The sequence below is a fragment of the Crotalus tigris genome, unplaced genomic scaffold (assembly GCF_016545835.1).
Source record: "Crotalus tigris isolate CLP2741 ecotype Arizona unplaced genomic scaffold, ASM1654583v1 scf7180000024286.1529876, whole genome shotgun sequence".
In the NCBI taxonomy this organism is placed as follows: domain Eukaryota; kingdom Metazoa; phylum Chordata; class Lepidosauria; order Squamata; family Viperidae; genus Crotalus; species Crotalus tigris.
Window position 1 is genome coordinate 847,637 of NW_024100459.1, and position 27,768 is coordinate 875,404.

Below are 27,768 nucleotides of genomic sequence, written 5' to 3' on the forward strand. Positions count from 1 at the left end.
AGTATGATTCTGTATTGTTGCCATTCTAATTGTTGTAAACTACTTGTGGCTTTGAAGAAGTAGCATCTAAATTTTAAAAATAACAAGTATAGACCTTTACTATATTTCTTTAAAAATGTGTGGTAAAACTATGTAGTTTAAAGATCCCTTGGCAACCCCATTACACTAAATTCCCTAGGATTTGAGGGTGAACATTGAGGTTAACAATATGGCCTGTTCATAATATCTGCATTATGTGCTTTTCTCCAGTCCATGAAGCAGCATTAAAGTATGCTGCTATATTTTTCACTGGTCTATTGCTAAGCGTGTTGTCTTTGCAACCAGGACAGCTATTGGTGTTCTCCTCAAAGCTTTAATCTGGAACATTTAAGAAAAGAAGTTATTGAACTCCTGTGGTATCACCTGCCAGCAGGAAAAAAACAACCAGTCACTGCTTTTAATAGAAGAGGCAAGTTTTGATACTTGGTTAGACCAACAACTCCTAGAAACTCACCTGCTTTACTGGGCAGGATTCACCCCTGTAATGCTGCTGCTCTCTCCCACCACCTTCCCATCCCCTTTCTTGCCAGCCCTGCCAGTTGGAAGAGACATTGGAGGTCTTCTAGTCCAACTCTCTGTTCAAGCAGGAGACTCCATACCAGTGGTTCTCAACCTTTTTAATGCCACGACCCCCAACCGGTTGTAAGTCGAGGACTACTCAACTGGTGCAGCACCGTTTGCAGAATGGGACTTTTGGCGGGCTCAGCAGGGCAGAGACAGCCTGGACAATTCCTATTGGCTTTTGAAAGCCAATAGAATTAGACTCTATTCAAGAGAGTCTATTCTATTGGCTTTCAAAAGCCAATAGAATAAAAGGGACCAGCACAGCTAAGGAAAAGGGGGGCAAAATGGCAGACTGCGTTGTTTGGCGACCCCCATGAAATGGTCGTTCGACCCCAAATGGGGTCCCAACCCACAGGTTGAGAACTGCTGCTCTATACCATTTCAGACAAATGGCTATCCAGTCTCTTCTTTAAAACCTTCAGTGTTGAAACACCCACAATTTCTGAAGGCAAGCCATTCCACTGGTCAATCGTTCTCACTGTTAGGAAATTTCTCCTTAGTTCTAGTTCGCTTGTCTCCTTGATCTATTGCTTCTTGTCCTGCCTTCTGGTGCTTTGGAGAATAGCTTGACTTCCTCTTCTTTGTGGCAACCCCTGAGGTATTGGAACACTGCCACCATGTCACCCTTTAGTAATTCTTTTCCCTGAACTAGACAAACCCAATTGTCTTAATTCAGTGGTGGCAAACCTATGGCATGCGTGCCAGAAGCGGCACTCAGAGCCCTCTCTATGGGCACGCGTGCCATGCCCCAGAGATAGCAACAGTCCCTCTTCAACCAACCACCTGCTAACTCGCTGAGGTCCCATGTGGCCATCCCTCCTGGCCTCACATGCTCTCCTTTTCCCGGGCACGACCCACTGCATTGCCTCCTCAGCTGTCAGCTGGTCATCCAGCTCACAGGTGGCTTCTCTGAACTGCTAGTGGAGGGCTACGGAGCCCCAGAGTGTGCCAGTTGAGGGGCCGGCAGGCTATGGCTACTGACAGACACTGTTGCCCCCATGCACTCGCTGGCCTCTGTGTATGGGGGCTGATAGTGTCAGGCAGCAGCCACCCCGGCCCCTGCCTCGCCTTGCCCTGCGACAATGGCACCCTCGCTCTGCCTCGCCTTGCCTTGCCTCACCCTGTAGGACAAGCCTCCTGCCCTCTGCCCCACCTGCCAGAGACCCCCTGGATCTCCCCCAACCCTGCCAGCCCCCCACAGGCATCCCTCCCCATGAGCAACATCAAGGTGACCACGCCCACCTTGGCCACACCCACCCAGTCTGCAATGACCACCACAGCCACGCCCACCCAGTGGGCCACGCCCACCTGGCACCCAGCGATAAATAAGTGGGTTTTGGGTTGCAATTTGGGCACTCGGTCTCTAAAAGGTTCGCCATCACGGTCTTAATTTATTATAAAATAATATAGCATAATAAATAATTATTTATTATAATTAATTTATAAATGTATTTATACTATTGTTAGTTCATCTACATCCCATCCTTTTCCTCTGCATTATATCTAGTAATTTGGGTACACATTTGTGCCCTCAATCTTTCTTCTTTCAGTTTTCTATCACAAGGAATTGGCCACATTCTGTTTATGAACTTCTTAGATGTTAGGGTGGAAAGGAGTTGCTTGGGCTTTTTAAGAAACCCTGTTTAAAGTCTAAACTGAAATCTAAATGCTTACATGTCATGTTTTGTCTAGTTATCCGGGAACCCATTCCAGAAGAGCACTTGCCTCTCCCATTCCTCTTGACAGTGATTACTGTGATGGTGCTTGTTATGATTTTCATTTGTGGTAGCCTACCAATTGGTAAGTTGCATCTGCTGTATTTTGGGCATATCTGAATTCATTTGTTCACATCTCTGGCCCCTTTCAAGGATTTATTGATGTTCTTGGGAAGGAAGGTTGGAAACTGCTGACGGTCTGTAAAACAGTGCTTTGGATCCAGATTAATGCTTACTAATGTTTTGTGTTGGAGGATGTGACCTGTGGGGGGACAATTTTGTAGGTTTTTTTTCCTTCCTGTGAAGACTGCTGTGGCTTCCTGAATAGTTTCTTCAGAGGACCATTAGAACCGGAATGGAGATAGTGGGACAGAATGCAGAAAAAGAATCAGAATGTAAAAACTCTATTCCCTTGCACCCACAGGGGGTTCCCACTGGATCTCATGTTCTTTTCATGTTTGAAAGCAAATTTGAATCCACCTATTGCAATTGTGGGAGAATAACATGAACACTTTAAGGGAGCGTGATCACCTTGCTTTCACATGGGGCTGCAGTCTCATTGAACTACTTGATGAAAATAGTAACCGTGGATAAAGGATTTCTAAAAACACTAAACTGATTGAATAAAGATACACATAGGTTTATATATGAAACGTTTTAATTCATTAAAATGATTTTACTTATTTACTTTGTAATTTCTACATTTTCATTATAAGAGATGATACTAATGGGATTTCCAGTTTTATATGCCAAAATAGTTGGCTTTTTATCCCTGTGCAGTTTGATTTGAATCCAGGAGGTGTTGTTCATTGCATCATGCAGTGGGTGGTAAAGAATTGCCTTGCTTTTTATTTTAATATTATAAAAAAAAATGTCCAGTGAATCAAGTTGATATATTATTGTTCCATTTGGGATGAATGTCATTCCAAACCATGTGGGGAAACACGGCTTGATTTGCCAGCTAATCCAAAGCAAAGAGACTCAACATTTCAGTAGATGTAGAAGTCAGTAAGACAACAGCTGTGATATATAATATTTGTGTCTGTGTCTCTTTCTCTCTCTTTGTATGTTTCACACTGATGAGATTTTTTTATCTTACACATCTTTTTTTGATGAATAAGGGAAATAATTCAGTCCATCTGTAGTTAACATCTCATTTTTGGCTTTCAAGCCTAGGCAAAAGTTTTAAAAGAGCTTTCTGATTAAATAAGCAAACGTGCTTTTCTTCTAAAAGGAGCTACTTAATGCTTAAATCCATTCGTAGCCATGTATGCATTTCTGTGTGGTATATTTAATCCACCATCTGCAGCACAGTCCCCTTTCAAGCCACTCCTGAGAGTTGTGTTTGCTAAGACTAAATGTTGAATATAATGGGTTTTTTTTATTTTCCTAAATTTTTTGCTTCACCCTGAGAGAAAAAGGCTTGTATTTTGAAGCTTGCCATTGTACCATATTACACGAATTTCTAAAGCAATCATGAATCCACAGCTTGCTTGTATTAGAACTCATTAAAAAGTGTAATATTTCAGGAATTGGGGTTATTCCTCTCACCAATATGACTGTATCTGCTCTTGACCAAGGCACATTCTAAAAGTGTTTGCCTGATCAGTTAAAAAAGCTAACTTGTAATTCTGCAAAAATATAGTAACAAAATTTAAAAATGCTAGCAAAGAGAAATAAGTCTAAACATTTTGAGACAGACTTCCTGGAATGTTATATCTGTTGTTTGCGCGGCTTAATTTCTCTTTTCTTCTCAGATTCTCGTTCATGTTTTCTTTTCAGTTTATCATCGAAAGAAAAAGAGGCTAGAAGGAACCAGAGCCCATCTGCAGAATCCAGATTATAACCTAAGCAAAATCCGTACTTCTACTATCATGACAGATTATAATCCCAACTACAGCTTTGCAGGAAAGATGGCCACTCTCAGTGAACTTAAAGAGATCCCACGAAAGAATATTTCTCTACTTCAGTAAGACTTAGCTGCCCTGCGTTCTTGCTAATTTAGAAGGGGGAATTATAACCTGAGTCACCAGGAGTGGGAAATTGCACTAATTCTGACTCTTCCAGTTTTGAATCTCAGTATCTTAACAGGAAGGCATAGAATTCTGCAAAACTTAGTGATTTATTATTGATAAAAAATAATCTATAATTGGCCACTAGTTTGCCTAAACTAAGACTTTACATATCCAATTATCATGAGTGGCTAGGATTTGGGCAACATATAAATTTAATATATTATCATTGTTGTTAATAATAAAATTTTATTAGAATGTTAAATTCAGGAAAAAAAATGAGAACTAATATTTAGAATGAAGAAAAAGGAAAAGAAAGAAGAGCAAAGATAAAAGTGCAGAAATCAAAGAAAATGGAAAAAAAGAATTATAAAGTGACCCGGATTTTTTTTCAGCAGTTATAAGTATAGATATAAATTAACCTCTTATTCTATGGTTACGGCAGCGTTTATATTTTCTCTACAGTCTATTGTTTTTATTCTAATCCTCAAAACCATATATCTTTACTTCATTTTTTTTCTGTTTACCCCACAAATGACAAAAGGATTTTTCAATCATTATTAAACTTAGACAATGTCTTATATTGAATTAAAGCAGTCAGCTTGGCCATTTCAGCAAGTTCATTCTCTATTCATTCCTCCGTTAAGTGTAGTATGTCTATGTCTTCTAGTTGTACAATTTATTTTTATTTGAATATCTTTTTTTATGAATTTGGGCGACGGTAAATAGGAATTTAAAGTACTACACCCAGCCCTAAAAAGATTGCCAAGTAAGTCCAAGACAGAATTTGGAGAGGGTAGACTAAGCTTTGTTGAATACCTTCTGGTTCACAAAAAGGCTAATTCTAGATCAGCAAAACCCCCTGCAGGTACCAGGTGTGATGCCTTCAACAGTGGTTTACAAATAAAATGCTATTTCTTATTATCATTATTCCACTATCCATCCCCATGGATATTCTTCATAACCTCAACCTCATCCCAAAGACCTGATTAATTGATTGATTAATTATGTGTCGTGAAGTCATTTTTGACTCCTAGCAACCAAATAGATAGATTTTCTCTGACAATTAATCCCTAACTTGTTCTTTTAAATCGCCCAAGAGTGCAATAATCAGCACCGAAACTGAGTCCATCCCACCCTGCCTCTGGTTGTTCTCTTCTTCTTTAAGCCCAAGCATGGTTTTAATAAAATATTAGATGCACACAGTCATTTCTTTTGTTGAGAACATTCATGCTAGCCAGACTGATGCTTAAGCAAACAAAAAAGTGTAATAGAATGGGGGTTGGGATTTGACTTAGTCTCAACTCCTGTTGATCATGTGCTCAAGTCCATATAGTTTTCTTGGTAGCATTTTCAGAAGAAGTCCTTGCCCTCTTCTCAGTCCTGAGAGATGGAATCTGGCCAAAAGTCATTCATGCCTGTGGCAGAAATAGAATTCATAGCCTTATGCTAAGTAGCCTTTAGCCACTTCAACTAACTACCTCTTAACGCAACACCATTGCCCAGGGGATGCTTTAGGAGGCTCCTTTCATGTCCCTGATATTTTTCCACTGAAGTGGTACCTATTTATCCATTGGCATTTGCATGCTTTCAAACTGCTAGGTAGGCAGGAACTGGGACAAATAGATGGGAGTTCATTCTGTCATGCAGTTGAAAACCCGAGAGCAAGCTGTATGGCGGAATGAACTCCCATCTATTTGTTCCAATGACTGCCCACCTAGCAGTTCAAAAGCATGCAAATGCAAGTAGATAAATAGGTACCACTTTGGTGAGAAAACACTGGGGACATGAATGGAGAAGAAAGAACCTCCGTAGGTGCTTCTGACATGAAGGTGGTAGTAGTAACACTCACTAAAATTGTACATGTTATTATTTTGCTGTAATGGTACAGACATGGGTAAGAATAGTTTGGCTATTTTTGTCTCTTCTTTGTGATGTGTTCCTGAACCTACTGTAACAGGAATGCTGTTGTGGTCTGACAAATGAAGAGATGGTTGCATTTATAAAATGCTCATCTCTTCACAGGTGCTAATATTTCTAAACTTGGCTAAGAGTAAGAATTTCCCTTCCCTTGTGGAATGCATGTTGAACATAGCATTTGGACACACATTTATAATTGTAGTGCAGGAAAGAGAGCCTGAGTTTAGTTAGAGAGCTCTAAATCCAAGCAATTGTTTTGTGGGAAAATGCTAATGAAAAACTACCGCTATTTGCACGCATATTTCATCAACAATGCTTAATTTGTATATTAACAACCTAATATAATGGACACTTCCAACGGTTCCTGGATCTTTCAACATTTTGTAATCAGAAGTATTTACTTGGTGTAGATATAGGAAGGGTACAAAGTAACTGAATGTGTGTTTTTGTTTTCTCCCTCCCTTTAGGGAACTTGGACATGGGGCATTTGGTGAAGTTTACAAAGGAACAGTGGTGGGAATCACAGGAGATCCTAGTCCTCTACAGGTGGCTATCAAGGTTAGTGTCTTCAGCTAACATTAACTGAGTCTGACTCTAAATAACTTTACGGACTCTTGATTACTTTGGGTACCTATTGCCTTCTTCTGGAATTTTTCAAAACTTTTTAACATGGTCTTTAGTCATGAGATTTCATGGAGGATGTCTTATCCAGGAACTAACAATATCTGATTCTGCTTAGTTTTATTTCAAGATCAGTCAACATTAGCTAGACAGTATATCAGACAGTATCTATCATCACAACTAATGAATTTTACGTTCTTTTTGTTTTCTTTATTTCTGAAATGTTATCTGATGTTTCCATTATAACAAACGTCTGAGCAGCTTACAAGTAACCATAGCACGGTGCACCAAAAAAGCAATTCACATTTTCCTAAACAGTTAAAAGAACTGAGGCAATGGAAGCTAACGAGTACGTTTGATCAAAGGTATGGATAAGCAGAGCATGCTTAGCCTGACATCAAAAAGATATAAAATGTAAGGCCAATGAATTGTTTAAAGAGGACATTTCCAAATCAGAATGGCATCACCAAAAAGATTCTCTGTTCCCACTCAACTCTATTTTTCCCCTTTAATTACTCAATCTCCTGTATCTATACTGCTGTGCTTTGAATTGGAAGGTAAATGGGGGCAGACAATGAGCATCTCTGTGTGTTATATTGTCCATATCAGAGGCTTTGATTGACATCAATGCTATAATCATGTTTTCAGGATTTGTTTTAAATGGTTTATTCAAAGTTTTCAACTTTGTTAGTTTTCAGGGTGAGAAGCAGTATAAAAATGAAACACAACCAAAATGTTGTTTAAGAGTTCTGCCTTCCCATTTTCCTCCTGCTAGTAATCTTCCTTTGCAATTGATTCATTTTTTTTCCTTTTCATTTCAACAGACATTGCCCGAAATCTCTTCAGAGCAGGATGAGATGGATTTCCTAATGGAAGCACTGATAATCAGGTGCATTTTAAAACTTTCTTCTTAGACAGGATTGTAGTTAACATGGTGAACAAGACATAACTAAAAATCTGTCTCAAGAGACTTTATTTGCATTTGATTTTAGCAGCACCAATTTTAAAAAGACAGCAATAAGGTATGCATTATACAAGCCACATATCCCTAATTCTGTTCCAGAAACTGCCAATTGATAGTAGAGCTTTTAAGAGTGTTTCTGTAAAAATTCTAATTTCACGGTGTCCTGAAAGAAGCTAGTGAGCAAAAGCTTGCAGGCTGCTGAAATCTGGTTTTTATATATTGACAGTGCAATTCAGACTTACACTCATTCAAAGTATGTACATGCTGAGGACTTCTAGTGAGGACAAGGCAAATTACACATCTCCAAAGGAGTACAGGTGGCATTGCGGCAAAATTGGTGACTGGATATGTTTTTTCTGGTCAGCCAAACCTCTCTGAGTAACGTGGTAAAAGGCTATTGTTTTGACTTCTTTAAAGAAGATGTGATAGGAGAGCAATTTGAACCTAGGACACTAGAGGAAACCAAAAGGAAATAAAGATTACAATTAAAGAGGAAGAATATTTAATTTGTCTTACACAGAATGGAGCAAGACACTTTAATATTGGATGTATTGGAGGATATTTTTGAATACTGGACCAGAAATTAATTTTAAGAATATCTGCCTCTATAGATAAACTATGTTTAAAGGATGTTATGGAAGAGGAACAAGTTTTACTGGACAAGATTGAGACCAATCTGAAAGTGGATTCAAAAATGACAAGCTGTAAGAATAATATGGGAAAAGATACTATACTGTATTTGCAAATGAAACCAGCTAATGTCTTAATAATTTCAAGAGATATACAAAAGCAAACCCAAAGACTGATTTGGATGACTCTCCTGTACTGGATTTACAGAAGAGACTTTTCAAAGTTCTGAAGGGTTTGCGAAAAGGGACAAAGAAAAAATGAAAAGTAAACAAAGTCTAGAACATGATTTGAAGGGATTAAAAATCAAGACTGTTAAAAATAAAAGGAAGGAATATAAAGTGGATTTATTTGATCAAAGTTAAAACTGATATCTTGCTATTTCTGATAACTTTCATGGATTTTTGCTGATTGAAACTGAAGGATGAGTTTTGAAGGATCTATTCATAGATAAGAGATGAGATATGCAAGGTGATAAGTTCTTAAAATTGTTTATACTTTTGTGATGGGGAAGTCTTTCTTTATATGCTGTATTTCTTTTCTTTTTCTTTGTTATACTTTCACTGTTATATGTTTTCCGTTCTATTTTTCTTTCTTTCTCTCTGTGCACTTTCCATTTTTTCCATTTCACTTTACTTTTTGTAGTTTGTATTAGTTTTTATTGTATTAGTACAATCTTCAGTACAAGTATTATTAAAAATCAAAATATGTACATACCATCTCTTATCTCCAGTGTATGACTTTTAGATACTGGGCAAAAGTCGTCTGGGACTGAGGGATCCAGAGATATTATCAATATGACCACTACTAATATATTTCTTTTAAAAAGTCTAATGAAGTTCCATTGGGAACTTTAGCCAGCATTAGTAGAGGCCTAGCTAAGTAATTAGCTGGCCATCTTCTTCCTTTCTTTTTAAATTCAAAGTCCATTACTTTCATGTGCAATGACACGGGGAAGGATCACCTAGTTGATTTCAGGGCTTCATTGCGGCAATTCTTTTGGCAGCCTATAAATAGGTGTCTACATCAGAGTTGCAACGTAAACATCAATGCTCACACAAGACAGTGCCAGAACATGAGTCACTCCCAGGTAGATGTCACATGGCGGAGAACTATGCTGAATATACTCATGTAAAAGGATTGGACTGGTCAGCACTGAACACCTTCCTCATCTCTACATGTTGTTAGTTACATGTCGCTTGCTTTTTAATCACTGTGTATTCAGGTCTCCCTTTAATTGGACTCAAGATTCAGTGAGTGCCCATATAGTTTTGTTGCCAATATTAAATATTTTGTCACTGCTTTCTTTTAAGATTTTTAGATCTTTAACTTCCCAATTCCTGGTTGTCTCATATCCAAATATTGTCTATATGTGACTTTGCTTACCTTTTCAAGGTCAGATACATATTCTCCACCTAGGGAATATTATTTCTGTGGCTCTTATGGTGTGAAGGAAGAGTCAGAAAATGGGCTATAAACACTACTATTTGCAGATCTCCTGACTGGGAATTGTTGGATCTATAGACCAACATATCTTCAGGTTCTGACTACAGTATTTCCAATTAAAATTGGATAATAACTTTTAAAAAAAGAGGTGCTTCAGCATCCCAGGAGAACCCAAAGACTGAGTTGATTCTTCATGACAGGCAGTTTCAACAGTGTATTACACACACACACACACACACACACACACACACACACACAAACATTTTTTAATAGAAATGAGACACACCTTAGGAAAATTTTCAGCAGGTTTCTGCACATCAGAAAAGTACCTTGATTTATAACTAGGCGCTGATCAGCTGTAATTACTATCTGTCTCTCCCTAAATGCTTGGCATGAAAAACATTCCTAGAGCCATTTGTAAGAGATTGCTTCCCTCTTCAACTCCAACAAGTGGCTGAGGTCCAATCAGACATGACTGCATCCCTCCCAAACTCAGGGACCTCTGAGTAGGCATCCATGCATGTTTGCATTTTTTAAACATCTGTCCATTGGATACTTTCAAATATGTTCTTATGGTTGGCTCTTTCCACCATTCAAGAAAATGAGATATTACCCAATGAAGTGGCAGTGGAATATTTCTTTAATTATTCCATGCTGAGAAAGTGTAGTGTATGTTATTTTTAAAAAATAATACTTTTTAAAGTTCCCAAGTTTGAAGTACAAATCCCTAAGCCTAGAATATACAGGATGCATTTATTGAAGGCAGGTCATGCCAGCTGCAAGGAGGGGAAGCTTCAGAAATCAAAACAAGATTGGACGATGAAATTCCTCCTTATGTTTTTTCCTTTGTTTTTCTCAGGACTCTTCTCCCAAAATATTTCTGACTGTGTCTTTGTCAGCCTGTGTTTTCTTTTCCCCTCTTCACCATCTCTCCAAATAAACCTGGTGTATTTCTAGAAGGACTATCTAAGAGCACTTCTAGATAGCTGGTTTCATGTGCCATCCTGCAGTCCACAAAGTACCCCAGAATAAACTTGATCTGTCCCCATAACCCTTCTTAACACTGCTTCATGAATGAAGGTCTGAGGGTTGATGTCTTAACAGTTTACTGCAGCAAAAGGTGAGCTGCATGATTAAGTTCCCCTGTTAGCAAGAAAAACTTTCCTGAAAACCTCCTCAGTGTGGGCTGGACCTAATGAGGAGGGAAGTTCTGCCAGATGGCTAGAGTGGTGGGTTTAGTAGGCTGCCAGAACCTGATCTATGGGGTGGCTGGGGGATTTTTGCTTTTGCCTTACTGATAAGACCCTCCCCATCCCTGCAGTGCCTGCCTGATCCATGAGGGTGAGATGATGGAGATTGACACAGCAATACTGACTGTCGAGAGGTGAAAGTATGACTTCAGTCATGCTCTGTCCTCCCAGATCCCCCATGTAACAAGCTTACACACTGCTCTGGGGGTGCAGAAGGATGCTCTCCCACCAACAAGCATTTCTCCTCTGTGCAACCTGCCAAAGTTTTGCACAGAGGATATAGGTTGGAAGAGTAAACATTACTTCAAAGGGTCATAAGACCAGGCATCCTGTTTGTCAACCCCTACCCACTGTGGATGACTGCAGGGGATGGAGTGTGCCTTATAGGAGCTGAGCAGATCCTACTTGGTATTGCATTGTCAGCTCAATTGCAGCTGAATCACTATACAGTACATCCTGCAGATCAGAAGACTCCATTTTCAGAAAAAAACACATTAGCTAAGGATTGGAGATGAGAAAAAGCTGCATGATATATGGGTGTCCTTCAAGAATTTCAAACTGAAGCTGGAGAGATTGTGGACAAGCCCTAAGAGGAAATTCAGCCAACTCTAAGACCTCTGCAACCATTTGCTAAACTATAGTCTCCTGAAATCTTTTTTGGCTAAGTCCTTCAGTTAAAGACACAATTATAGTTGATAAGTGAGCTGACCTCCTATAATCTTAAAAAGCTCTATGGGTTGGAGACCTGAAAAGCAGGTGTGATGAAGAGGGCTCCTTCCATCAAGAAGCAACTTCTGTCACTGGGATGCATTTTCAATGAATTTTTTGAATTAAAATCCTATACACACCATTGTTCACACACCCAAAGCTACAGTAATACAAACTAATATAAAGTAAGGAATTAAAAAAGAAAGAGAAAGCAAAGAGAAAGCAAAAAAAGTTCAAGAGAAAAAAAAGTGAAGAAAAATAAGGAAAAAAGATATTAAAAAATAGCTTCCAGTATTCCTCACAACAATTATAACTACAATTATAAGCTTTCTAGAGTTACATAATACTATTTTTCTTTCTTTAATCTATCCCATCTAATCATCAAAGCATAAATCACAAGTTTACTTTTTTCATGCAAAAAAAAAATCTATTAGAAGCTTCTAGTTACCAATAAATGTAGCTTGAGAACTTTCTCTAATCAAAGTTGATGTTTCCATCTCAGCAAACTGGGATGCTTTCTATTGCCTGAACTAGGGAGGAGGCAGTAACATTTGCCATTCCTATTTCCTGAAAATAATCCAGCAATAATCCAAAAAGATGTTTGTCAGGGATGCTCCCAAAGGGTGAATGAAAAATCTGGACTCAATCCTAGCATAGCTTGCATATTGGGCTGCATGTAGTTCTTCTGGTTTTGACATTGCGGCGATGCAGATGCAGGAAGACGGGGCTCCGTCTTTCACATTTGGTTTCATCCTGCTGGGGGACCCTGGAAAGGGTCAAAAGTTGCCGTGTAAAGGCGGCAAGCAAGGAGGGGACTTTTGTTGATCGGGGGGGTGGCAGCCCTCCTGTTTGATCCAAGGAAGCCCTCCAAACGAGCTGGGGAAAGACTGGCTGCATTCGTGTAGCCAGTCCAAAGCTGCTGACAACGGAAGTTAACAAGCATTACCAAGCAACTTTACAGCAATGTAAATGAAACTGGGTCCTGATCCTTTCTTTATGATTTTAAGACCTCTTCCTGAAATTCTGCCCAAAGCACTCCCCCCAATGAAATAGGGAAAGGGAATTTCTGCCCCATTCCCTCAGAAAAGAAAAGCGGCAAATTAATTACTTGGGGAAAATGGCGAAACCTATAAGACTTATTTGGAATTAATATATACATACAGCTTGAAAATTTGGGGACTAAAAGTATTTTTAAGACCTTTTTTTAAAAAAAAGACTTGACAAGTTTACAATATAAGTTTTGGATTTAAAAACTGGAAAGCGGCGTTGATGACATCTAGTGGTGAATTATGGCACTACAACTTATTTATGCCTAAAAGAAACCCGGCTTGAAGTCCAGAACTAGATAAGACTTTGGCTGGCCTTGGAAGCTTTTACTATTGAGAATTGCAGCTAAGAAAAAAGAAACAGGCTTGGGGGCTTCTTATCTGTGTGGCAGAGATGATAACAAATATTCTAAATTTGGCCTATCTGAATTTTGAACATAAATATTGACTTTCAGAACTGTATTGTGGATTTATTTTCTTGTAGAAGAAACATATGGAACCCTTTGGATTATAAATCTTGATTGTTAAACAACCTTCAATGGTTCTTTTTTTCTCCCTGGACAGAAAGGATATGTTTCTTACTGGACAGAAAAATTTGAATTTTACTTATATCTGCTTAGGGGAGATTCAGGAATGGACAGTTGGTTGGATAAATCTACAAATGCAACTTACAAAAAAAATAAAATGGATGTTTCATACTCAGCTTTAAATAGTAAAACACCATCTTTAAAATCTGTTCCCAGTAGCCTTCACTTGCCATATCACCAAGAAATTACTGATGAAATACAGAAAGAAATTCTCTCCATGTTGAAATTAATACAAAAAACAATTACTTTAGCTTGTGAGCAGGTTAAAAATAATACAAAAGAGGTAAAAGAACAATTTTCTAATTTAAATCTACAAACTCAAAAAACAACTACAGAGAAGGAACAAGCAACCCAGAAAATAGAAGAAAAACTAGAGAATGCTGACACAAACATTGACGATCCAAAGGAAGAAACTAATGACCAGACTCAGATAAATGAAAACTCAGAAGACACAACGATAATATTGGAAACGGAAAAGACATTTTATAAACCAACATCGAACATACTGGATGACAAGGAAGGAGAGCTGATGAAATGGAAGATAAAGTCATTAACAGAACTGTGGGGAACTGGAGAAGGAGGGAGGTGGTTTAATGAATAGCAATAGGCTAGCTCTTCCAAAAATACTTTAACCAAATTGTTTCTCTTGTTTCAAATAATATATACAAAAATAGAAGAATTATTTGATGATCCAAAAGCACTGACTTAGAAAGTTAGTTGGTAAAGAAAGAAAGCTGGAGTAATATTGAAGGAAACAGAAGATTTGATCTATTAGAGGGGATGCTATATTATTAATTAGAGGTTTGAATATGGTTAAGAATAGACTGTTAGAAATAGAAGTATTATTATAACTAGATAGGATTTGTAATCAGAATATTATATCTTGGTATGAAAAGGGAAATAAGAATATGTTAAGAACTTTGAATTTTGGCTGCCCAAATATAACTTGTTTTGAAATTATAAATGATTGGGATATTTTGAACATGGATGGGAAATTAAAATTGAAAAAAGTGAAAATAGGAAATGGATTAAATAAGTGGAAATTGGGTGCAAATGCAATTAAGCTATGCTTTGGCTAGAAAAGACATTTTAAACTGATATTATTGATATTATTAGAAAAATGTAACAAATGTTGATATGCAATTGTAGGTTTACTAACAATAAGAATTATATTTGCTTAATGCGGAAAAATGGTTATTACCAGAACAAGAGAGGATGTACTGGCGGGTATTATAGTTGGAAGAAACTTATATGTACCATAGAATCACTAATGGACTCACTAATGGACTCAGTCATCACGTTGTCTATTGAGCACTTGTTTGTGAAAATAGAAAATTAATAAAACATTTATTTAAAAAATCAAATATTAGTAAATAACCCATAAAACAGTTCAGCTACGTCACAATTCTAATTATTGATAAATATATGAGATTGTTATATATTCATGGACATCCTTTCAGTTGGGTAACTATTGCCTCTTTGTAGAAAAGAACTTCAAAAAATAATTTAATCCTTTTCGAACAAGAAGCAGGGAGAGTTGTTTTGATTAATTATAAATTATACTTTAATTATTCAAATAATTGAATTATAAGTATTTATGTTTCAAGTTGAGGGATGTATGTTTTTACTTTTTACAACATAGGAAAAGTATTTAAGGCTCTCCACACCCAGAATTCATAAGAATCCTGGTCTGAAGGCCAAAACAAACAAAACATTAAATACATTGATTGTCCAAACAGCAATAATGAGTTGGTTGCCCAGAACCGTCTGTTTATGTGTGTCATTTAATGTCATGAAATGATTGTTTTGCCATGGATAAGTTAAATATACTGTAGCCGATGTGGTTTCATCTGCAAATTTATTTACACAGAAGGAAAGGGCTTTAAAATTTATTTTAAAGTTTGATTGAATTTCAAAGAGTGTTAAGTCCTGTTCTTTCCTCAGTGGTATTATTTTTCTACAAGAAGTTTACTAGCAATTTAACACTGTGGATTATAATGAGAGACCAAATCGTATCAACAGTTCATGCTTTATGTACTCACATCAGCATTTCTTCACTGAGAAACCTAATTATACATATGTACAGATGGCATCCATCTTGGGATCATTATTTTTAAGAATGTGATGATACAAGCATTTTCCATCTAAGTATGGAAATCATATCTGCTTTTTCCTGTTATCAATCCTGGGGATATGGGAAGCAGGTGTGGGCTAAAAAGGTATCAGCATCATGGCAATTAGGAGAAGCTTAAATCTAGTGGTTTTGGCAGAGATTGTTCCATTTCAATTTCAACAGCATTATTTTTGGGGGTCTCATTTATTTATCATATCCATAGCAACAGTTTCTTTGATAAATCTAAGTGATTTACATGGTAATCATCCCTCATTTTATCCCCATAGTAACCTTGAGAGGGAAAGTGAACTGAGAGAAAATGGGATTGGCCCAAAGTCAACCAGTGAGTTCCATGGTTGAAGAGAGTTTAACCTGAGTCTCCCTGGTCCAAATAACATAACTGCTGTGCCATTCTGAAATGAGGAATGAGACTGTTTTTAGCTAAGTTATACTCTCAAGCACATAGATAAGATCAGTCACCTATTTTTGCATCTAATAATTACCATATGTTCTCCCCTTTGCCATCTTAAAGACAGGGAAGGTGCTATGGAGAGAGAAGTTTCCATAATAGTTTAGAACAGGTTCAGGCCATATTTTGCACCAAGCAGTTGTCTACTTTTTCCTGGTCACTGAACGGCACAGAGGACGTGCCAAGGATGTAGAATGGCCCAGCTGCAACCTGAGTCTGCTTTTTAGAAAACTAGGATTTTATTTTAGTAAAATAAGTGTCCAAAGTTTATCACAGCTTTAGTACTCCCATTTGACTGGTTATGTTTCTGGAAACAGTCAAGACTTCTATTGCCATAATTTGTTGCCAGATTTTAAGAATGGAATGTTGGTGAACTCCATGGATTACAAAAAAAAAAAAGCTTTGAAAATTTAACACATGTGAGAATCAATGTTCTACTCAAAATTAATCTTCTTATATAATTAATCATTGTCTATAGGCCTTTGGGGGGTGGGATCTGATTGGTCTAAAATCATTCACTGCATAGAGTTACAATTAATCAGAATTTAATGAGATATTAAATTTAAATTGCTATCAAAGCCAATATCATTTTTTCCTCTCCTCTGCTTTGCTGCTGTGTGGTGGCTAATCTGAAGTAAGTTCAGTCACCAGAATATAGTGCAGTGCATTGGGGTGAGCCTGCAAACGTTGCCTCGTTTTATCCTTTTGGAGCTGATGACTGGAGGAGATATGAAGAGCTTTCTACGGCAGAATCGGCCTCGGGAGGTGAGTCAGTTCTTCCTTTTCTCAACCTTCTCCCGCTCTGGCATGGCATCCAGTGAGCTGTTGAAACAGGGTTTATTTTCACACTATTGCACAGCTTGAATAAAGTAGCTGCCATATAGGCAGGTTTAGTGACTGTCTTGTTTAGTGATCATTTGCAGTTGTGATGGTGATGAAAAAGTAACTTTATGACCAATCTTTACATTTTTACACTTTGTAGGTCTGTAAAGCAAAAGAAAGCTGATGTAAGATGATAAGCATAGTCATGGTTTCACTTAGTGACAGTTTCATTTAACAATGAAGTTGCCAGTCCCAGTTGCGGTCGTTTAGCAAGTACTGCCTGTACTCATGGATAAGGCAAGAATTTTAGTTACCAGAATACACCCTAATAAAGCAGAATATTTGTAGCTCCGGGTTGAAATGAGAGGTCCCTGGTGCTCTCTGAGCTTGGTTGTTTTCTTGCAGATGTTTCATTACCCAAATGAGGAAACAGCCTCAGTACTAGACCACTGCATTGACTAGCACTGATGATGTTACCTAGTTTGGATAATGAAAGGTCTGCAAGAAAATCACCAAGCTCAAAGAGCACCAGGAATCTCTCAGAATTCACCCCCAACATTGAGTTCATTTTAGCCACAGATGGGATTATCTGCAAGTATGTAAGGTATTTATACATGTTTTATAAAGACCTGGTTGAGTTTGGAAGTGTGGGTTGCCCTTTCTGACCAGGTTTCAAGTGTGGCTAGGCAAACTGAGATTTCAGTTTTACATTTGTCTTTTTATTTATTTATTTTTTTGTAAAATTTATTAGCCACCTATCTTGCGGCACAGTAATTCCTTTTTTTTTTTGTAAAAAATTTTTATTTTCAATTTTACAATACATTACATTCATAAAAATACTTCAGATAAAAAAATAAAACAAATTGATACACACAACTTTCGGTATTGCTCACCCATTTCCCCCCAAACCGCATCCACCCTCTAACCAACTTGCCTCTTTCCCTCTTCTTCCTCTTCCTCACTCTCCCCCTCTCCTCCTTCTCCTCAACCTTCCTACTTGCTTCTCCCCTTCTTCTATCTTCTCGCTCCGGATGCGGTCCAGGGGAAATGCCCGAGCAATTCCTCTCTCCAAATTAAAACATCAATATTATATACAATAAAACGATTTCTACTTATCTGAGCTACTTAAACTTCAACCCATCCTCCCCCACCCCCTGCGTAAATTTAACATTTAACATTTCTAATCCAAATTATCTCCCATAGGTCCAATGAAATCGGTTCCTGAATATTCTGGGCCCATTTAATCATACAATCTTTTACTAACTCTGTTTCCGAATCCAATTTTATTAACTCATTGTACATTCTTTTAATATGGGCATGTTTCTGATCCTTAATCTGAATTACCAAATTTTCATCTACGAAAGTAGCGGCACAGTAATTCTTTAATGCTTGCATCCTTCACCATCTTAGATATAAAGATTGATATGCTGTTCTCTGTTGTTTTAAAAATAAAAGATTTTATATAAATAATAAGAACTACATTTAAAGAAAGAAGAAAGAAAAACATTAGTAAAATAAATGTGTAAAAAAGAATAGAATAGAAAAGATAGAAAAAAAGAAAAAGAATATAAAAACCAGGAAACATGAAGTATATATATGTGTGTGTGGCTTCCTATCCTCGTTGGCAGTTATGCATACAACTCTAATCAAACCATTTTGTCCAACATTTCCTCGTAATTCCCTTCTCTCTATAACCTATTTTTTTCCAATCATCAACAAGATTGCCACGTTGTTTTAAAATTATCTCTTGCCACGGGTTGGCATGCTGCACAATCCTAGCTGACTTTCTACATGCATAACAAAGTTTGTGGGATTGACATTAGACACTCTGAGCCAAAAAAGAAAAACTTCAAAAGTCACATTGCCCTCTTACTTGAAACACTCACCCCAGGATATGGTGTATAATAAGCATGTAGTGCTTCAGAAAAATAACCGAAGAGATGTTTATTTTTTTTTTCTGGAAAGCACCATCTTTCTTGGCTTGAGCTGGCAGGGCAGAAGGCATAGTGAGAAGGGAGAGAGAGAGAGACAGCTTTTCCATTTTTAATTTGGTTCTGTTCCCTCTATTTTTATTCATTCCTTCAAATGGGAGAGAAACAAACTATGCTTCCATCTGAAAGGGACATCAATTCTGAGCTGAAGGAGATCACTGTACCTGACATTTCTAAGCAAGGTCAATATTTCCCTATCTCTTTTCAATTTCTGAAGCAGGAGAGGTTGACACTTCAAACAGGTCCTGGGCACAATTAAACAATGTAAATAGTTCTTTATGTCACTTCCATCTTGATTGGCAAGTGGTCCTCATTTAATGACCACAACTGGGACTGGCAACTCAGTCATTAAACAAAGGCGGTGGCTAAAGTGAAATTGCAATTGTGCTTAAGATCTTACTTCAACTTACTTTTGCTTTAAATTTATGAATTCAAGGATTGTGAAATTAATTTGTTCAATGATCATTGTAACTGTGAATGGTTGCTGAATGAGGCAGTTGCTAAACGAGGACTATCTGAATTTAATTTTCTTTGCCTTTTTCTTTTTCTCTCACAATGGCATGCCATACAGAATCAGCCATCTGCTTTAACCATGCTGGACTTGCTCAATATTGCCAGGGACATTGCTTGCGGTTGCAAATATCTTGAGGAGAACCACTTCATTCACCGGTAAGTAAAGTTCTTTCACATAATGATTGAGATGTGCTTTTTCCTTTGTTGGGTTCCCATGGATCTCTTTTTAAAAAAAAATCAGTGGCCCTGCATAAGGTTACATTGTCCAAGTTGTGTCACTTGAAAAAAAAAATCTTTTGCTTCCAATTTCTTATGACAGAACTATGGAAACTTGTGATTAGAGCATTTGCTGATCGTGCTGCTATTGTGCTGTTTCACTCAGGGGTTCCTTCATTAGTAATCACCTAATGCCTTCCTACACTTCATCTGTGTTGTTGTTTTCTTTACACAAGCATCCAGAAGGACAATAAGATGGAATAGCTGTTTACTGTGTACTAATATTGGGATGAGTACTTTTGGAGGCATCCAAAGTGTTTCTGGCAGATCTGCTTCAAAACAGATAAAACTTTGTTCCATGGAACAAGTTATGAGTTGAAGAATCATGACTTTCTAAAAATCTCAAGCAGAATTCTCATTGAAACTAACAGCAGCTACCTGCAGTAGCCTTACTTGGTGCTATTTCAAGTAACTTATGTAATCACAGTTTGATCTATATTTCTTTATTTACTATCCCAGAGCAATATTTTAAAAATATAATATTACAACATATCTAATATAAAATAATGATGTAAGGTAAATTATACAAAATAATAAACTAAAACTTATGTCAAAAAGCCAAATGCAGTTTTTATATTACCTTATGCTAACTTCAATCTTCCAGATTCCACTAGATGGCAATGTTGCCTCAGAAGACCAAGTTGGCATCTCTCCCTTCCACCTTGCCTGTTTCCAAAAAAGCTAAGCAGAACTGGATTTAGTACAAGGCAAACTACTTTCATATTACTGCTGAGAAAATTCAGCAGTGATATGGAAGGGAAGTGTTTTAATGTGACATCTGAAGGAAATTACTAGCTATCAGCAATGTACAAAGTATGAGCCACATCTCAGTAATGCAGCTATAAAGAGGTTGTCTATAAATATGATAAAGATACTAATACTGAATTGACTACACTCCTATATTTGGAGATGACAGATTTTTGCAATGTGGGGCCTTATAGAAGATTTTAGCCTCCCAAAACTTACAACTAGCAAGGCAGGTTTAAAAATATGGTTAGACTACACTTGGTGTCTTTCTTCAGTGTTCTGTACGTTGGATGGGGCTGACACGTGTTGGAATTTCATGGTATCTGGAGGAATACATGTTACCCATCTCTTCTTTAAATTATAAAATCTGTATTGGCCATGTATTGACTGATTTATCACAGGATGGCAAAGAAGGACCAAGCTTTTCTCTCCATTACCTGAGGCATCTGTCATAAGCAGGGGGTCAGACTTGTAATGAAATGAAGCCATTTCATATAAATCCTGTTTTCCTTCCTTCCAATTTCCTTTGCAATATAGCTTTAGAAAATGAGCATTTATCAAACTTTTTTTAAAAACAAAAATGCTCACCGTATTTGCTGTTAATACTGACAGTTTTGAGATTATAATTATTGGGATTAGGCGAGTAGATCGCCCATGGGGGGGGGGTGAATAAAGATTCTGAATTATTCAGCACTTTAAAAAAATGTACTTAAAGCAGTGAGTGCAAAAAGTGTATCTGAGCAATTGCAAAATTTGTTTAATGAGGGGTATATATCTCTTGAAAGCTAAAAGTGAGTCTTCAGAACTGTGAGTTCCACAGCCTACTGAAAATCTTCAGAAACATTTTGCATATTTCTGGTATCTAGATGTCACATTAAAAAATACTTCCCTTGGATCCAGCTCAACACCATGTACCAATAAAGGAGAATATTTGTAGCTCAGGATTGAAATGAAGGATCCTTGGTGCTCTCTGAGCTTGGTTGTTTCTGGCAGACATTTAATTACCAAACTATTACCACAGCCAAGCAGAGAGAGCCCCAAGAACCCCTCAACAGCATGTAGTTTTCTCAGCAATAACATGGAGATGATTTGCCTTATACTAAATCCAATCCTGCTTTGGCACCAGGAAGAATGGATATATTGCTGAGACTAGTCACATTGCAAACTATATTTCTATGGTGGATTTTGCACCCTATGAAACAGGCTTTTCAGGGGAAACAGTATTTGACTGTTTGAATGTAACAAGGCAGTGGTGGCGAACCTATGGCACGCGTGCCAGAGGTGGCAGAGCCCTCTCTGTGGGTACATGCACCGTCACCCCAGCCCCACCTTCCCCCACGGCCCCCTCCTCCTCACCAGCACCCCCCCAGAGGAAAGTTGCCCCCAAGCACGGTCCACGCAGAGCAGCACAGCCCAGGGCATGGCAGCCAGGCAGCGGGGGCAAGACTCTGCCCTCGCGCCCTGTCACACGCTGCTGATGCTGCAGGGCATGTGTGGAGGGCGTGGTCACCATGGCGCTGCTGGGCTGCCTGAGCGATCTGCTGCAGTGTGCTATGGAGGTGGGGGTGGCCATGCGGGTGGGCTTGGCGCAGAGCGGGGATTGGCGGGGAGGTGGGGGCGGGTTTCAGGCACTGGGTCTCTAAAAGGTTCACCATCACTGTAATAAGGTGTTAGAAGAACAACAGAGCTGTTCTTGTAAAAGTGAGCAATTATCTAATTCTGAAGTCTTTTAAAATGACTAACTTCCACTTTGTACACTTGTGGCTCTTTTTAAAAGGGATATAGCTGCAAGGAATTGCCTTTTGACCTGTTCTGGTCCTGGACGAGTAGCCAAAATTGGTGACTTTGGAATGGCCCGAGATATCTACAGGTAAGGAGAAGGGAAGAGAGATTACTAAAAGTTGACTTGAGTGTGAAGAAAACGTGTCCATGTCTAAAAATATTGAATTGAGAGAGCAATCGACAGCACTTTTACTTGATTATGCAGCAGTGGAGACATTATCCATTGAACAATCCATGGAATAGAAGGAAAGTAGAATGATAGGCGATTTATTTATTGATGCTAGTGAATGTTTAATTTTAGGAATAGACGTTCAGACTTACTTGTGTGAAATGCAGTCTTGCGGAGAAAATGCAGGGAAGAAAGAAAGAGTGGCTCTTTTTGCTGCCTTACAAAGCATCTTCTTTTTCTTACTTGGCCAGGGCAAGCTATTATCGCAAAGGTGGGCGAGCCATGCTTCCGGTCAAGTGGATGCCTCCAGAAGCTTTCCTGGAAGGCATCTTCACTTCCAAGACAGACACCTGGTAAATAACTTTGCTTGAATCTTGGCCTGTGGAATTGGCTTCATAACTGCTGAGAAGTCCATTCAAAGCATTCGGGAGACTTATTCCCAGCTAACTGCAGATAGGACTACAGGCTAAATCACTTTTTCAGGATGAATAGAAGTGGTTGGGACTGTTGTGGCGGAAACAATATTTTGCTAGCTCCTGTCCACAAATAATGGAAGGGTGGTTGGGAATCAATGGAAGAGACTGGGGTAAAGAGCTTTGAAGGTGCTAACCTGAAGGATAAATACTCTGAATTCATTCATGTTAGGTCCTTTGGAGTGCTGCTTTGGGAGATTTTCTCTTTGGGCTATATGCCTTATCCATGCAAAACCAACCAGGAAGTATTAGAGTTTGTTACCAGTGGAGGAAGAATGGACCCTCCCAAGAATTGTCCTGGACCTGTGTGAGTATGATGGCTTTATTCAATAAAAAGGGGGACATTCAGAAAACAGTTCAAGATTGTTTTTAATATGGCCAGCCACTCTTTAAAGTTTAGGATTATCAAAACCACACCAATTTAGATAAATGTTGTGCTTACTTCCTACCCACATTGGAGACTATGCAGACCACACACAGAGAGAGAGAGAGAGACATATACAGAAAGACACAAACAAATCAGCTTTATTTTCCTTAAATGCATTAAGGAAATGAGCAAGGAGAGAGTTAAAAAAAAAAAAGGAAGTTTGTGCCTGATCTCCTATTATAGTTGGTTGAAAAACTTCTGGCCCTACTTTTTGTCATAAAATTATGAACATGATCCCCATCTGAATATTTGCTTCTGACACGAGTGCTTGTGAATCATCTCAGAGGGAGATCTCATGAAGGCATGACCAGCATTATTTCACTGGACCCTTTTTGAAAGTCCCTGCTGGTGCTGAAACCTCACCTTTTCTAATAAAGGGGAAACCTTCCTCTCTTCATTTGTTTGAGGGAATTTATCCTTTTTTTCAATTTCTTCTCCAAGCTATCGGATCATGACACAATGCTGGCAGCACAGTCCTGAATACCGTCCAAATTTCTCTACAATCCTGGAAAGGATCAAGTACTGCACACAAGTAAGTGGTCTTCTTGTGCAAAAAAGCTGACTTATTCCTGCTTTATTCTTTAGAGTAAAGGTTCCTCCCAGCTCTATTCTGATTCAGGTTTTCTGAAGAATTAGAGAAATTTTTATGTTCAGAGACATAATTGATTGTAATCAGAAATTAAAATATATTTTCTTCACTTCTGGTAAACGTTAAGAGAAGAAAGTTGGGCACACATACACATCATGCTTACTACGTCAGTTAATCACCATCTCTCTTCCAGAGCATATGTGGAGAGATTCTCAATCATTCAGGTTATGGTTGTCCCAAAGATGCTTTTTCAAAAGGCAAGTGGACGTTATTGTTTTTTCCTTGAAGATGTTTCGCTTCTCATCCAAGAAGCAATTCACCATTCACCATTCACTATATTCACTTCACCATTCATTCAGAACTGAAGAAGCTTCTTGGATGAGAAATGAAATGTCTTCAAGGGAAAAAAAAGCAAGAAAGCTCACTTGCCTTTTGAAAAAAAGCAATCTTGGGACTTCCAGAGCATCATTTCTAAGTTAAGAAAGAACATGCATCTATGGATTTTGTTTAGTTTGGTCTTGTACAGTTCTGTGAGAGAGTGTTAGCTAAGTGCTTTAACAAAGAGGAGTACAAGAAATCCAACATCTTGATTTGTCTTTTAGGACCCCGACGTGATCCATACTGAATTACCCATTGAATGCAGCCCCACTCCCGAGGATGAAGGAAGCACTGTGCTACATACAAATAGCAACACAGGGATAGTTCCTTTGCTTGGGAATCAGTGCTCTCAGATAAACCACCAAGCATTTGAAGAACATGATTCTGGGAACAAATATGGACAATGTCCCCAAGAGTTATTAGTGGAGAACCTTAGTAACTGGAGAGCAAGAGGACCAAGCTTACCACCGTTCAACTATTCCAGCAGTGGGGCTTGGGCTCAACCAGTCTTAAACCAGAATTTGGATTCCACAAGTCAATCAGCACATAAGTTGAAGAACAAAACCAAAAACCTTTGGAACCCAACGTACGGATCCTGGGTCATGGAGAATAATTGCCAATCCAGTCCCAGGTCTAAACTCAACACAATGCAAGAGCGAGAAGATTCAGGATTTGATGGGAATTATAGTCCCTCCCCTAGTTCTCGGACATCACCTTCATCTCCAAGTCAGAACCATTCCCCTCACATTGATATTGGCGGTATTGAACTGGTGAAGCTGCAGAATTTCCCTTGTGGCAATGTGAATTATGCTTATGATGACCTCTGCTATGAAATAGGTCACCCTTCACCTTTGGCTGCAGAGCCAGCCACAGTCATGAGGAGTGGAAGTCTGCACAGTGATAGCAACCTTGTTTTCAAGACAGAGAAAACCTCAAGGGAGAGAGATTCTGGCCTCTCCTTGTCTGGTGATCTGAATGTTACTCCTATATAACGGGATGCTGAAGAATCAGACCTTCAACTATGGATACAGCTACAAGAGCAATTAAAACATCCTCCATCTCTATTCTTAAATTAGGTGAATTAATACCCTCCTTTCTTATGAATGCCCAATGAAGCAGTTCAAAATGTAACATTGATTCCAACCTATTAAATTTGTGGTTACAGAAAGAAACAATGTCCTTGTTACAATGGTTCAGGGTTTAGTTGGAAATGGTCATACCCAATCACCTCTAATAAAAATGATCTGTATCATAAAATAGAATATATACGAAATGGCAAAACCAATAATTACCAGTTTAGACCAGTGATCTGTAAATTATTGTACTTTCCAAATGATTTATCATAATACTGTATGGGCAATTAAATATATTTAGTTTAATATGTAAATGCAATATTGGAAAATTAATAAAAAAAAACTTGGACATGAAAAAAAATAAAATAAATATATTTAGTTTACTTAAGACACTAAGGCCCAAAATAAATGGTAACAAAAAAGCTAGCATTAAAGAAGTACAGAAATTATCTGTTTTCTGCAGAAAAAGCACAGAAAACAAATAAAAGGAGTGTGAAGGGGCAAACAGAACTGATGCCTTCCTTTTCATTACTGGAAATGGTTTTGCTTCACAAAGCCCAACTTAGGTCTCAGGACTCGGAATTATTCCTCCTTAGTTGTAGCGCAGTGGACTATATGCTTTTAATGGACCTCACAAAGCACCCCTAATGTACAAGCAGTCTGTGTTCAATAGTAGCAACTCATGCTTCAGTAGAGATCTTTTTTGTAGGAATACATATATAATGTAAACTCTTTGAAGGTGAACTATAGCCAAGTTAGATGCTTCAAACAGTATCAACAAAAAAGCATTTTAATTTTCAGGACAATCTTGCCTCATTAAGTAAACTTTGGTTTCAAATTTTATCCTCTAATAGCTGTTGGTGCTATTAAGGAGTAAAATTCCAGATCAAGTGCCAGCAACATTCTTGAAAATTAAGGAGTTATGATTTAAGCTTATTATTAGCAAGTTCAGTACAGGGTTGGGGGACAGAAAAGGACATTTAGAAGCAGCATGAATTTATTAAGCAATGTAACTCTTTAAATCATAAATCTTTATAGAAAATTCCCTTTCATGGATACATTTCTATTTTACACAAGGTAACTTCTAACCTAAGTATCTTTCACTGCAGGGAATTAATACACAGTTTAGAGCTGTCAATGCATTCAGAAGACTGTGTACAATATGTTCTTGTACCTGATGTATAAACTGAATAGATGCTCAAGAAACTTGTTCAAGGCTACATACTTTCCTCTTTTTTAGAATCAGTCTTTCTGTATCTTACAGTTCTCCAGGTGAAAGATAAGTCTTCAGAAGATGTTCAGTATTGTTCTATTGTTATCAGTTCTTGAGCTTAGCTAAGCTTTTCTCTTGGACTTGGTTTAGTGACCATGGTCTAGATAATAGATTTCCTGATGTTTCAGTGGCAACTGTGGCTGGGATTTTCAGAGGGTACACACACCACCTTGTCTCTGAAGATGCCAGCCACAAGTCCAAGTGAAACATCAGGAAATTGTCTAGACCACAGTTACTAAACCTTGAAATCCAACACTGCTCAACAGATACTGGCTGTGAAAGCTTACACTAGCATATTCTTGTCTTAAGAGTTTGGTGTAATGAGCAATTAATAGGTACATGTTATGTTTGCATGTCATTTTAATCACAATATCTGCCTTATTGGCAGTAATGGACTTCTTTCCATGAACTCCCAAAGTTTTTAAACCCCCAAAACATGGAAATCATGAAGTAAGACCTAAGTAATTCATTGGTTTGGCACAGAAACTTTTATTGAAGACCACTGTTAGAACTTTATTTAGCAAAATTAATTATTAAGAAACATTTCCCAAAAATATTTAATACCACTGTTTTAGAAAAATAAAGGCCTTACTGTTAGAGCACAGTGCTTTTACTTTGAATCTCTATAATCTGTATGGTTATACAACTTCTCACTGGATCCCAAGATCCTGGTTGCACTTCTTACTTTCTCACTACTTGTTATGGCTTGCAGTGCTACCTTAATAGTTTACTTTGATCTACCCTCCTGTTCCAACATTCCTTTTCTGCAGTAGTCTAGAAAAGAATTACTTACTTCATTCTTTTCAATTTTGTACCAAGGATCTGGGATTACCTTTAAGGATGGGAATGTTATTTACCATCTTACCCTTTAATGGTCATGCTTCTATGCAACTTTAAATCATATTAAGGTATACATCTATATGTAACAGAGGTATAAAGGCAGTCTAATAGACCTCTTTAGTCTTTATTATTCAGAACTATTTTTCATGAATGCCAAAGGATAAAATACTCCCCAAACTTGTAATTTCTCAGCAGATGTAGAGCCAATTCCAGATTCAGGTCTATTGAGGCATCTCTGTAATTGCAAGATCCAATCTGGGTCGGTGACCGGGACCAGAGGTTTAGTCTTCGGAGCTTTTGGACTCGTATTGGAGCCCATCCTCAGGGAACTTCT

The 27,768-nt window shown here is 38.0% G+C and overlaps 1 protein-coding gene across 4 annotated transcripts in view; it reads left to right on the forward strand.

Annotated features, from left to right (window-relative positions):
* The window catches only part of LTK (leukocyte receptor tyrosine kinase), a 132,793-nt gene extending 105,025 nt beyond the window's left edge, over positions 1-27,768 (forward strand). For all 4 annotated transcript variants that reach the window (XM_039323899.1, XM_039323898.1, XM_039323900.1 and 1 more), the window contains 11 exons: positions 2,296-2,403; positions 4,101-4,287; positions 6,718-6,808; positions 7,696-7,760; positions 16,717-16,846; positions 19,466-19,563; positions 22,208-22,300; positions 22,633-22,734; positions 23,027-23,161; positions 23,723-23,813; positions 24,473-27,768. In XM_039323899.1, the coding sequence (XP_039179833.1) occupies positions 2,296-2,403; positions 4,101-4,287; positions 6,718-6,808; positions 7,696-7,760; positions 16,717-16,846; positions 19,466-19,563; positions 22,208-22,300; positions 22,633-22,734; positions 23,027-23,161; positions 23,723-23,813; positions 24,473-25,240 (1,868 nt within the window). In that variant the 3' untranslated portion in view covers positions 25,241-27,768. The remainder of the gene's footprint in view (positions 1-2,295; positions 2,404-4,100; positions 4,288-6,717; positions 6,809-7,695; positions 7,761-16,716; positions 16,847-19,465; positions 19,564-22,207; positions 22,301-22,632; positions 22,735-23,026; positions 23,162-23,722; positions 23,814-24,472) is intronic.